General features: G+C 43.2%; 1 protein-coding gene across 1 annotated transcript in view; it reads right to left on the bottom strand.

The window, feature by feature from the left end:
- The window catches only part of STK32A (serine/threonine kinase 32A), a 129,082-nt gene extending 117,693 nt beyond the window's left edge, over positions 1 to 11,389 (bottom strand). Inside the window, exons 1-2 of the mRNA XM_011232903.3 lie at positions 10,826 to 11,389; positions 7,019 to 7,166 (exon numbers count right to left, since the gene is read on the bottom strand). Coding sequence (XP_011231205.2) covers positions 7,019 to 7,124 — 106 coding nt within the window. The 5' untranslated portion in view covers positions 7,125 to 7,166; positions 10,826 to 11,389. The remainder of the gene's footprint in view (positions 1 to 7,018; positions 7,167 to 10,825) is intronic.
- Between the last annotated feature and the right edge of the window lie 2,478 nt (positions 11,390 to 13,867).

Genomic DNA, 13,867 nt, shown 5'->3' with positions numbered 1-13,867 from the left:
CAATTCCTACCCGGACCAGCAACGTCCAACATCTCACAGTCAAACGGAGCTATGTAGTGTTTAACTCATTACCCTGAGTAAACACGAATTGTGCCCCATGAAGAAGTCATGGTGAGGAAACCTTAGAGAACATAATGACTCTTTAGCTGTAGAGATTTCGCCTGTCATAATCTGCTGCCGTTAAACCAGAGGGGTAAAAAAATCCATGGGAACAAACCATATTTCCAACAGAGAAAGAAAAGATATAATCATGACCTTTCATTTCCCAAGTTGAGATCCCCAGAATACGATGTGTCACAACGTAGTAAGAGATTCTCTACAGAAACAGTTTCATTTTGAAGAAAGTCTGAAAAATATCAGAATCCAGAGGTTTCCATATTGTAGGACTTTTCAGAGTCTTTCACATGCTAATAAGCACCGTGACCCTCCAAAGGCGGGATGTAGCTTTATTGCCTTAGCTTGAGTGGGTTTTCCTCAACATGTATCCTCCACTCACTGCTCAGGAAACAGTCAGGAAACAAGCACATCGGAAAGCACTAGCTCTGTCTTGGAGGTCTGTTTTCTTGGCTGTCTAGTTTCTCCCTGACTCTTCCAATCCCGTGGACTGGGGGAAATAAAGCCCTCATAAGTACCCGTTCTTATAAGCCAGTGGAGCTGAGGTTGTTTACAACAAATGCTTTAACTAAATGTTAGACCGTCCAAGATCCCTTCATTTTTTAAGAAGCCAATTCTCACTAGAGAACTTTTCCCTATACTTTCCCAATCATTTTAATACAAAATAATTAATAATATAAGACAACAGGACTCAAGTTTGAGAGGGGAAAGTCTGAAATTCATTTGCCTCTCCAACTGAGTACAAAAAGCAACACATAGGCATTAAATTAACAAAGAGATTTTCACAGTCTTTCCTTGCTGCAATCAATTCAGTAACCTCCCATTTCTTCTGCGTTGCAAATCTGAGGTCAATTTTTTTGGCCCAACATTTTGAAGGACCCGTTGCCTCTGCCACCAAAGAAGATGTAGGAAAACTGGAACCACTCACATATCCTAGGAGACAAGCGTTGCCAAATCAAAGTAGAACACTGAGTTTTCAGCAAGTCCAAAGAATAATGCAATAATTTGGCTCTTTGCAAACTCGGGGCACTGATGAACTTTTTGTAGCAGCTTTTAACCTCAAGCCAACTTTTCTTAGCTACAGCACTCCGGAAGAAAATTGTCTCTTGGCTTAACTAAGCCAATTTATCACCTCTATATTCTTTGTATATGCTTAGAAACACATACTTTTAACAATGAGCCAGACCCTCTCCTGTGGCCCGACCCTGAATTATAAACAAGTCTACCTTCCCCTGTTATTCAAGAGTTTCTTTGCCTAATCACTTTGAAAACCTCAATGACTGGACTTTTCAAATGTTGATTTTTTTTTTAATAAAGCAAGCCAAAAAAANAAAAAAAAAAAAAAAAAAAAAAAAAAAAAAAAAAGCAAGCCCAAGCAAAACAAAAACTCTGTGTTCAGACAGAAGAAATAAAGCAGATTTAAAGAAAAAATGACACACATTAAAAAGTATCACAAGCCTATTCTTTACTTTCAGAAAACTTATAATGTCTTTTCATATCATTTCTCAGAGTATTCATATGGTATTTGGGTATAGGGAAGGGCAACTGTCACTGTGTCTGATCAAATGGGATTACTTAACTCGTCAGCTTTGGGCTTAAATCAGAAAAAGTAAAGTTTATTGATTTTTCAGCCTGCTGACTTTTTGCTTTTGCCTTAAATGAAAATACAATCACCCCAGGGGAGGGATGAAAGAGAAACCAGATGAGATGATGTTTTTTAAGAAGTCATTAGCATGGCTTCTCGTTAAAGAGCTTATAAAAGGTTTTCACAGAATCCATAAAATCTGCCATTCTGTCTGTTGAGTTTCATTGATAGAACTGTGAATGGGTCATATTAACTAGGGCATCTACAAGAGCTGCATCTAATCAACTTTGTTTCTTTCAAAGTTGAAGCACAGCGAAGAGCTCATGCTAAGAGACTCTGCTAGTAAATAATGGTGTGACTAGCCTTCGTTGGGCGCTTACCTTATTTGAGACACCTCGCTAAGTGTTTTACTTGCGTTGTTTTATTGTAACCTCACAATGACCCACGGAAGAATGCCCAATTATCATTTGCATTTAATATCGAAAGAAACTGAGGCTTTACAGAGGTTCAGTAACTTCCAGAATAGAAAGGAGTTTCTTTTTGTTTTTGTTTTTCCACATTAATTCACTCTTAAGTATTTAGGTTTGGGGACTTTTTTTTTCATGGTATTTCAAGTCCCCTCAGAACACGTTAGAGTTAGTCAGAGTGACTCTTGTGTTTGGTGATGGGTGATCAGAACGTGTCTCCTTTGATTTTTCTTGTAGACACCTAGATCGCTAGTATGTGGTGTTGCTGAGATTTAAACGCATGTATATGTGTTTCTGCTAGCAGAGCCCATGCTTTCACCCACGATGCTAAGCGGTCTTATGAAACACAAAACCTAATGGAGTGGAAGACAGTGTAGTGTTTCCTTAAAAAATTAAAGAATTACCATATGATCCAGCAATTCCACATCTAAGTATATACCTGAAAGAATTGAAAACAGGGACTTGAATGGATATTTGTATACCTCTGTTTATAGCAGTATTATTTACAGTAGTCAAAGGTGGAAACAACCAAATGTCCGCTGATAAGCAATCAACAAAATGTGATACATACATGTAATGGAATATTACTCAGCCACAAAAAGGAATGGAATTCTGATAAATGCTATAATACGGATAAACCTTGGAAGCATTATGCTACGTGATATAAGCCAGATAGAAAAGGACAAATATTACATGATCCCACTTATATAAGGTACCTGGAATAGTCAGATTCATAGAGTCATAAAGTAGAAAGATGGTTGCCAAAGACTGGGGTGGCAGGGGGTCAGGTGAGAGGGGAAGGGGAGTCACTGTGTAATGGGTACCAGATTTCAGTTTGGGAAGATGAAAAAATTCTAGAGATAGACAATGCTGATAGTTGCCCAAAATGTGAATATACTTAATGCCACTGAACTATATGTACACTGAAAAATGGTTAAAATGGTACATTTATAATGGTACATTATTATTTATTATGGTATATTTTATCAAAAGAAGTTAGGACTGAGATTTGCACTAAAATGTGAATGGTAGGCCACAAAACAAAACTAGTATAATTCGCGATCTACTTTGTAAAAGATAACAGTAACCAGATACGCAGATCTTTTTCTACTCGACGGCACCATAAATCTTCTAGTCTGTCCTCATCATACGAAGATCACCATAAGGAGCTAATAGGATGATTCCTTCAAGTTCACTACCGGATGGAACAACACGAAATACAAAGCGTCGGGATGAATTCCAGCAAGAACAGCTTATTTTATTGGACATCCGGTAACACCTTATTCCTTAATCACCTTCAAAGTGAATCAAAACACTTTTCCGGGAGAAATCTTGAAATATTATTTGGGAAATCTGGTTCAAATTTTCTTCTTCAATTTACATACTGGGAACAGCAAACACTTTGAAGGAAATATTAAACACTCTTTCATCACGTATTGGGATTCTTTTCAGCAATATTTTTAAAATAATTGAATTGGCTCATTTAAGTGCCCTAGATTCTGGCCCAGTTTGATTATTTATATAAAAATGAGATAGAAAATGATGTAGGCATTAATGTTCTTTGATTAGTCAGTGCTTTTTGTTGTTGTTTCTGTTTCTTGGTCAGAAGCTCTATAGCAGTCAAATAAAATTTACCTTGTGCTCAATTTAGAGCTATGAATGGAGTCAAATCAACTTTGTAGGATTTACTGATAAAAAAAATATGAATGCTCAGAATGTCATACTTTCCCTCCCAAAATTCAGTGATCTTATAAACAAGTGAATATGGCAATTAAGTATAGTCCCTTTTTGTAATATACAAACTCACATCCATGAGAATGTTAAGAACTGTTCATTTCTGATTTTTTCATTATTAGGACTTTGGACTTGGGTTTCCTTACTTGAACTGTTCTTCTCATGTCATTGCATGAGTGGCTTCGTCTCATCTTTCAGGCTTCACCTCAGATGTCACCTCTTCAGAAAGGCCAAGCCTGACCATACTCTATTTCAGAGGGTCTCTCCACCGTCACCCTGTCCCTCTCCATAAGATCCCTGAGTCATTCCCTGGGTGGCACTTTAACACTGTCTCAAGTTGTCTGGTTTAGGTATCTGTTTACTTGTTCATTGTTGGCCTTCCCCCATCAGAACATGAGCTCCACACAGGCAGACAGGGCCAACCTGTTTCCAGCTCTCTTCCTCCTGTCCAGCAGTTGGTGGATTTTCCTTCTACTTCTGCCTTGCAACTGTGTGTGGAGACAGACTCAGAGCTTTACACCTGGGGGGCACAGATGTACCGCTGTGCTCATCTCTTCTCTTTATGGGCGCTGTGGTAGGCTCATCTCACTGGGCTGGGAGATGGACAATGAAAAGGTGGTGACCTACAAGGGGTTACAAAGGACTTGTAGGGTGTCTGGGTGGCTCAGTTGGTTGGGTGTCCGACTCTTGGTTTTGGCTCAGGTCATGACCTCAGGGTCATGAGATCGAGCCCTGCATTGGGCTCCATGCTCAGGGGGGAAGTCTGCTTGAGATTCTCTCCCTCTGCCCACCCCCCCCCGCCACCCCGCCATCCATGTTTTCTCTCTCTCTCAGATAAATATATAAATTTTATACATATAAAAAAGGAAGGACCTGTTTGCTCCTCAGGCCTAACTTTACTCCAATTTAATTACTCCAGAGTCCCCAAAGGTACTCATAAAGTGGTACCTTCTTTCCCATTTGCCTCAATACTTTGGATCTCTAGATTTCTTGGGCACCCCATGAGAAGAAAGGCTGGCTGAACTAAGGAAAATTCAGACAGCTCTGTAGTTTCTCATTATAATACTATCCTAATACCTTAAAATGACATATCCCTCCCAAGCTACAAATGTGAATCTGGCCTCTCTCTCCTGCTCTCCTCTCTGTGGCCTCGCGCTCAGCATTAGCTCTGAATGCCCAGGGAGCACAGTGAACCAAACAAAGGAAATCCAAGCCTACTTGTCTTTTCATTTTGGAGATGGAAAAATCAAGTAACATCACTGGTCTTTAGATCTTTGCCTTTACTACTGGATAAAGCCAAGCCAGGCGACAGAAGTAAGAGTGGGAAAAAGGTTCACTAAGACCATTTTCTAGATGTGTAATTCAGAGTTCCCATGCAATGCTTTGTACGGGTAATAACGAGGCACCTTTGAATCGACAGTAAATGGCTGGGGACAGGACACCCTGAGCAGCCAGACACTTGTGTTTAAAAGACTCCATCCAAACAACCAAAACCTGAAGTTGCAGCAAGCTCTCCCCTTCTTTTGTCAGAACTTATTTTTAGAAAGTTCATGGCCACATTAAGATAAACTAAATTCCCCAGCTCCCTTGTAACTGGATATGGACGTGTCCAACGGAGTGCTAAGCTGCAAACAGATGAGACGCTTCAGGGGCGTGGGCTCAGTCTCCCCGCTTGACCCCTTCCCTGGGGCTGGAATGCCGACTCGTGGGGAGTGTCTGGACGGTGCGAGGGACCCTCTAGGGAGAGGAAGAGAAGGGAAGAAGCAGGCTCGCTGGAGCCGCCCCCTGGAGCCACACACTGCCAGCAGGACTCTGCCTGCGTTATTACTTGGGAAAGAAAAACGCATCCTTCTTGTTAAGCCACCATTATTTGCAGGTTCTGTTTCCGCATATTTACTTCCTAACACAATGGACTTTCCTTGCTGGTTTAGATGCTGCTTCACAAAGTTTGCAAAGTGGCTTAGGATCTCAAAACTAAACGCATTGAGTTGAAAACCACCTTCCAAAGGGCGTTGGGTGGCTCAGTCGGTTAAGCATCTGAGTCTTGGTTCTGGCTCAGGTCGTGATCTCAGGGCCGTGGGATCGAGCCCTGTGTCAGCTTCTGTGCTCACTGCAGTCAGCTTGGGATTCTTTCCCTTTCTCTCCCTCTCCTCATGAATGTGCATGCTCTCTCTCTAATAAATAAATAAAATCTTAAAAAAAAACCACAACCTTCAAGATTACCCTACCTTCTCATTTAATTGAGGAAATTGAAGATAGAGTCAATCAACTTCTTGAGCCCCACAGGTAGCTTGGAGTAGGAATAGCGCTCAGAACTCCTGAATTTCAGTTCATTGCTCTTTTCCTCTGCGGTCTAATCAGCAGAGCTCCCTCCCTCTGAGAGGCCTGGACAACTTACTAGCTGGGACTGGGACTGCCTTTTTTCTAGCCGACCTGTAAGTAGCTGCCCCCATGCGTCTACTGACAGGGCTGCTCTGGCTTCCACTCCAGGAAGGAAGAGTGATGTGGGGTGGCACATGTCCTCTTCTGACTTGCCTCACTGCGGGATGGTGAGCGAATCAGGAAAACCCTTGCTTTTCATTCTTTTCTTGCTGAGCCTGACCTCGAAAGTTTCCCTTTCCTGCAATAATACTGACTCATTTTCCTATGAGCTAGCATTGTGAACTTTGTCTAGGACCTTGAAGCACGCCAGTTAGAAGCTCAGAGCGCCCCGACTTGCAGGACTCCACTCCATAATATAATGAGTATTGATTCTCATTTAGACACAATTTGGTCATATAAGAAATCTTCTGTAACAACTAGCAGTAGGGGTAAATTCAGCTGTCAGGGAAACAGCACAGAGAACAACCCATCATTTCATTTCAAGGTCTTCTATCCACCAGGGGCCCATCCACAGCTCCCTTTGGACAAAGGGTATTGGTATAGCCGTAATTAAGAGAACTGCCCAAGGTCTCATGGAGAGTGGAAGGTAAAAGCCAGCTATTAGCATATGAGATCTTCAGGCTCACTCTTGCAGTTCTTTTAAGTCTTAGACTCTGATTTACTTATGAAACAAGGTATTTATATTTGAATTCTGCTAAATTCTATACTTTATATACAGTTATCACATGTTTCTTACCATCCTCATTTTCATCAAACACTGGTGGTTTGCTTGAGGTGTTGGCTCCCATGGTCAAGTCGACCCAGACCCAGATCCTCCAGTTAAACTCTCCAGGCAGAAACATTCATCTTCACTCAAAAGAGATCTGGAAGCCTTAGCTCGATACCTGGGAGAGGAAGAGAAATGGCATCCTTACAATACGGTGTGCTCTAGGGACCCTGAGCCAGAACTGTGGCTGCAATGTTAGCCTGTTCGGCACCCCTAGAGCAGAATTTCTTGTGATTGAAAATGACAATTTCATAAGTCACAGAGAACATCAGGTGTCTGGGAGAACCCTGCACGTGGCCCCATGGGGAGTGGTATGAGGCTTATGAAGAAGAAAGAGAACTAAATATTTCTCTAAGTGTGAAAACAAGTTTAAAATCTGGTCAACCATGTTTTATTTAACAAGTATATAATAAAATATTTTGTTGTGACTCCATATTTTTAAGAAAATATATTTGTCTAAAAATGTGTTTTTGATGTTTGACCACCAACTTTCTTATTTTTGTGGTCATAAAAATACATTTCCCATCTCTTTCTTCCTATCCTGGAAGGTACTAGAATGTAAAAAGAACAAGGTCTGAGTTTGGGCTTTACCACACCAGCATATTGCTAAATTTCACTAAACATGCTTCTTTTTTTCCCCCCCTCTCCCTGAACTTGAAGATAAAGATGGTCCACTCCTCAAATGCAATCTGAATGTGATTTGAGACAATTCGTAAAAGTATTTTCACAGGATAAGTGGTCCATGATTGTTGGCCACCCTGAAGCTCAAATAAGGGATGTATGTAAGAGCTAAAACCCCTGAAAAAATGTACGTTTATGGCTTTATTCATTTTGAAGACTTTCCCTGAAATTGGTCAGGAGAGGCAGCATCGAGTTCTGGTTCTAAAACTGACACTAACAATGGCTTTGGGCCAGGTACTTGACCCCTCGTCGCTAAGATGGCAAAAACCACAGTGCTTTTCTCAGGAATCACAAGCTCCCATGCCTTATTTTAGCCAGGCAGAAATGCAGGTGCACTCACTGGACCAGGTGGAAGATGTCAGTGCCTTGTGGGGATCTTGGTGGCCTGGAGAACCCAGGCTCCAACTAAAAGAAGTCACTGCTCTCAGATCTAAAAGGTTGTCACCAAGTGGAAACATGGGCCCAGGGGCCAGATCTTCAGATCTGATAAAAAAGGGGTAAAGATCCAGATTTGATAGAAAACAATATTTAAAAATTCATTTCAGCTATATGGCCTGAGCAAATCTCATGCATGGGACAAATACAGCTTGTGGGATGCAGTTAATGAGATAATGTCTGTAAGGCAATTAGCACAATGCCTGGCACATAATTTGCAAAGAACAGAATACTATTTTTAATAGTAGCTGTATTTCCTTTTATATTACTTTTTTTTTGACATCTATTCATTGATTTCCTCTTGGACTTTTTACACATGACGAAAATACAGATTAGAGATAGAATTGAAGAAAGTGTTCCAGGCAAACCTGGGGGAAGGATGAGTTATCAAAAAAGAACTTGAGAAGCTCCTAGGCAAGTCCAGAAGAAAAGCTCATTTTCCCATTTGGAAAATGTAAGTAAAGCCTGCATTTGGAAGGCAGACTCATTAAGGAAATGCTACTTTTCATACTAAAAGCCAACTGTTGGCAAAGTGCCAGTATGGATTTTAAAAAGAATCATTAAATGGAGAGCAAAGAAAGAGTCAGCAATTAGGAAGCAACCAATTAAATGGTATGGGGGAGGGGCAGGTGGTAACAGGTGGCTGGAGTAACCCTGGAGGGATTATTGACATCAGGAGGACAGAAAGACTGCAACTCTACATGCTCGCTAAAAAAACAAAGGGCTTTTAATTTTAGTACAAAAGGGGGTGAGGAAGAAGCAAGCGGGATGCCCTTAGTGTTTCACTGTGGGCCAGGGTGAAGCGAATGGGGTGCTCTTTGTGTTTTATTATTGTATTTAGAGCCAGAATAAGTGGGGAATAGAGGGAGGGCTGAACCACAGATCACATTGGAGAGGATTGGTCCTACAGAGAACGTTGATTTTAAGGAGTTGAGATTTTTAACACTGTAGACCGGGATCACATTCTCTTTAACTTTGTGCGTAAAACCCCAGGACACATCATTTTCACACCACGCCCCAATCCTGCCATTCTTATATTTTTCTTCTCTCCTCAAGCTTTTCTCAAGTAGCCTGTGTTCCTGTAGCATAAGATGTACCAAGCATTGACCTTGCAAGTTGTCAAGACAGAGAAAAAGAGAGAAATATTATCACAATTTGCCACATTTCTGAGTTCCATCCTGATGTGCAGACAATTTTATTCCTCAAAGATCCAGTGATTTTTAGCGGGAAGGAAATATGTCAACAAGAAAACCACTTTTGTGTCTGTATGGGGAAAGGGGAGGTGGATGTGATGGCTTCCAAATTAAGTAATTTTCCCTCATATCCAGAAAGAAAGAAACCATCTCCGGCAGGAAAATGGAGACACATCTTTCCCATTCTGCCACATCGGGCCCAGAAGAGCTACAGGACTCTCGTCTGCCAAACCCACACCCGTCCTGACCTCCTGGCACTAAGTCTGCAGGGGACATGAGCATCATCCGAAGACATCTAGATGACAGTGACCACCCATACAAACCAACATCCTAAACACAGAAAATCTAAAGAGAAAGAAATGTGTCTTATAAGGACACAGGTAATTTTTAGATTTTACCCTGAGCTGGCCAGTTACCAGATTATTCATGCAGGCTCATTCTCTCATGCCAACATTTGACCTTTGGCCTACACTTTTGGGGGGCTGTCAACAGGTGAGGTTTTCTAAGCAGCTAAGGCCACTTAGGTAAGAGGTGTCATCTTTCAGAATTGAAGAACCTATGCTGTGATGTGAGAAAGTTGCTACTTTGATGGAACTGTTGGGTTCCTTGCCACAGCTTGTGCAGAGAACTTAGTTTGCATGTGAAACACAGAGTTTCTTAAACCAAGAAACACACAGAAACATGGCAAGAAAGAAAATGTCATGAAAAACACCACTTTGTTACATTGGTTGTAATTCATCCACCTTGCTTCGTCATTTTTATTCACTAAAAATTACAGGTAAATATCATTTCCCCCTGAACCTTCCTGCCAAATTAGTTCCTCTTTCACACTTCCCAAAGACAGACATAATCACTAATCTAGTGTATGTTTTACAGTCTCCTTTCTATGATTTTACAACATGACATGTGTTTTTTAAAATAAGTCACCTGAATGACATGGACGAGTAGGGACACTTTGCGTCTTACTGTGATCATTTACCATGACACCTCTCTGTTCTAGCCATGCTGGTCTCTGGGGCTCTGATTTCTGCTTTTTAAGTGCCGTGTAGCAGTCCATAGTGCGAATACACCACGTTTTATTTTTCTGTGTAAAAATGTTCAGATCCTTAGGGCTTGGGGCAAGCATCCTTATGGAGATGAAACCAACCATCACAGGCAGTTTCTGCTGGTTTAGAAGCTGGGTAAGAGCAACAGTCCGAAACACCTTGCGCGCTTACCTCCACCCGGCAAATATTTTTTGAAGTCTGTCTGGGTCTGGATCTGAGTCCATGAGAGGCTGGCGGACACGGTCGGGGTTCACAGTAACTAGGGAGCTGGGCTCGATCCCAGCCCTGTCTGGTTGTGGTGGGTTGTCCTGATCGCCTGCCTTTGTCTTATTTCTCTTCCCCTCTAACTTCCTGGTTTCCCAACAGTGCCCTGAACATGCAGGTTTATTTAAAAGAAATAAAAAATCTAGACCACCACTCACCTAGATCTTGGTTCTCTCTCTTCTCGCCTTCAAGAAGATCGGACTGGGGCTTCCCCCACCACCGGGGTCAGCAGAAGGACTCCCAGAGCCGAGGAGAGAGCAAGGAAAAGGCGCCTACCAGTCTGGGCGCGGCTGCTGCTGGCGGCTGCGGGCGGAGGTGGGCGCGGGGCTGCGCGGGGCTTGGCCCGGGGCGGGGCACCTGCGGCTGCCGGGGCTCGAGCACCGCCGGAGCGCACAGCTCCTCCGGGAGGGGCGGGGAGTGGCCAGCCAGCGGGCGTCCCCTGTCGCCGTCCGCCCCAGAAACCGCCGGGCAGTCGCCTGGGAGAGCGACAGTCCCCTGGGGTCAGTGCGTCGCCGGGGGAGGGCGAGACGGGGGACAGCGCCGCGGGCGCGGCTCCAAGCCGGTGGCGGGGATCCCGGGGCGCCTTGGCACGGTCCCGAGCCGCCGCACGCGGAGCGCGCCCCAACTTCTCAGACCCAGACCCGGCTCGCCCGAAGTGACCCTCTTCGCCTCCGAGACACCCCGGCAGCGCTGCCGAGGACGGGGTTCCTGGGGGTGGCGGTACGGGCCTGCCGACGGGGATGGGAAAAGGCGCTTTCCTGTAAGACGACCTCCGGTATTGCGGGAAAACCAAGAGAGGATTGAGAATCGCATAGGACCCGACGGGAAGGATCTTTTGTTTCTGGTCGATGATCTGGTCTAGCTGATTTCCTCGTTTGACTGCTGGGAAAACTGAGGCATGGCCAAGGAAAATACTTGCCAAGTGTAACGTACAGTTAATAGAACTTTTTCCAGACCTAGGTCTCCTGCTCCCAGCCCCTCTCCACCCGTTTTTTTCCACGCACCTTTGTCACCCTTGACCTCTGCGTGTGGAGGTGGGGGCAGGAGACGGGGCACAGACACGAAGGCAATCCCGTTGGAACTTTCTATGTTCTGTTGCTGCTCTCTCTGTACTTCCCCTTTGTAATAATCAACATGGTCGAAATAACTTTTTATTGTTTTCCCACTAACTCAGTTGTCGCACATGCATAAGACACCAGGGAATTGGCACTTGGTTGCTTTCTGTCAGGGCGAGGGTGTGGATTGTGGGCACTTGTGAAGCAGGGCGGAAATGGAGGGTGTAGGTCTAGGCTGGGGGTGGGCTGGGGACAGCTTCTCTTCAGCTCCAGCCTTTCCCTGCCATGTGGAAATGCCAGCTCAGTGTTGCCAAATATTCAGATTTTAAAAGAGAAGCTAGCAACGAGAACTTCTGTGTGAAATCGCCCATTATTTAAAAACATTGGCAAGTTTAGAAAATGTTAAACACTGTGTTGGTCAAACAAAATGCATCTGTGGCTGAAATGTCGTTTCCAGACTCCTGTTTTGGTCTGTCTAGTTGTAGCATCGCACAGAGTGCAGGAAGCATATTGGCTTTGTTCACTGATTTGAGGAGCGGCTCCTAGAATGGTGTCTGCTGCATCTTAAAATATCTGCTGAAATTTTTGAGCAAGTCAGTGGTCACCTTATGGTCAAGAGCCCCATAATTTACTCATGAAACAAAGATTTCAGAGTAGCTCTGGTATCCTATTATAAGCCAGCCCCTTTTCTCTTCTTGCTCTTATCTCAGCCATGGACTACATTCCGCTCTAGTCATTTGAAACTTGGAGTAACCTTGAACTTCAACAAACCTACTCTCTCATTTGCATTTGGGGTCTTGAGGAAGGGATTTGCCCAAAGCTGCACAGTGAGCTGGTGGCAGAGCCAGGTGGAAATTTACTTTATGTTGTCAATACCTTATGAAGAACCTGTCTGAGAGAGGAACAGATGCGTTAAATGAACATTTAATGTGGAATTGGAGCCAAGTTCTGAAAAAGGGCAACCAAATTCAGAAAGAAAAAAAAAAAAGAATTCTTAGGGAATTCATTTTTTGGAGAGGGTATTCTTTTTAAGGCAAAAATCAGGCACGCAGCTGAAAATACATTGTTTCTGTGTAACGTCTGGTAGTTTACCAAACACTTAAGTTCCCCTTCAGATTTGCTGGAGCGGTATTATTACCTCTTCCCGGGACATGATGATAACCATTTTATCACCGGGAAAACTGAAATTGCAAGAAAGCTGGCTGATGCTAGAACTGAAGCCTCCAGAAGCCTCTTCATTTTCGTGTCCTGGTTAGTATAAAGGGCTTCGGAGTCAGGCAGTCTTTTATCCAAAAGCCAACTCCACCACTTAATATTTCTGAGATATTAGACAAGTCACTTAAAGGCCCTGAGCCTCAGTTTTCCAATTTCAGTAGAGCGGATGATGGGCATTCATACCAGCTATGATTGGTGGAGATGAGATAATGAGATAATGTATACATTAATGCAAGGAACATGGTGTTAGCAGAGTGGAAGCCTTTAGAGACTGGTAACTGTTAAGATTCCCATTTTAATTAGCAGGCTAACAGGTTCTGCCCCAGTACTTCTCAGATCTGTTCTATAAATCTTTCTTCTGTTAGTACAATCACTTTTGCTTAAAATAAAACGAATCAGTCCTAATGTACCTAGTCAGGTAAGGCTTGGAGTACCATAGGTTTTATGGGAAAATAGTGATTTTCATTTCTGTCTCACATGCAATCTATCAAATGCAGCCCTGTTTCAAAGAGCTATTGTGTGTTCACCCTTTATTTATTCAGTTGTTTATTCTCTCTTGCCAGTGTTCTATCTCAAATCTAGCTGTCGGCGACCCTGAGGAGGCTGCCACACAAAGTTACTTGGGAGACAAAGCGGGCCAGATACTTCTGACAATCTCTGGAGCCCCCCAGTGGAGAGGAGAATGAAGGGAAAAATAAACCAGGGAGCAAGTGTTGTCCAAGTAGATGACCAGAATTAAAAATATATATCATGGCTTAGCACATAAATGTTAATACTATACCATCCAGCCATGTCCATTCTTGGCTTGAAGTTGTCCCCTGGGTTCCACTGCATTTACAATAAAGTGACGCTCTTTACTCCAGCAGGCAAGGCCTTCTGCTGTCTATTCCCCACCAGTTTGTCCAGCTTCATGTAGAATCACCGTTCCTT

The sequence above is a fragment of the Ailuropoda melanoleuca genome, chromosome 3, assembly GCF_002007445.2.
Source record: "Ailuropoda melanoleuca isolate Jingjing chromosome 3, ASM200744v2, whole genome shotgun sequence".
NCBI lineage: Eukaryota > Metazoa > Chordata > Mammalia > Carnivora > Ursidae > Ailuropoda > Ailuropoda melanoleuca.
Note: the sequence above shows the minus strand (reverse complement) of the source record. Positions and strands in the feature narration are given on the sequence as shown.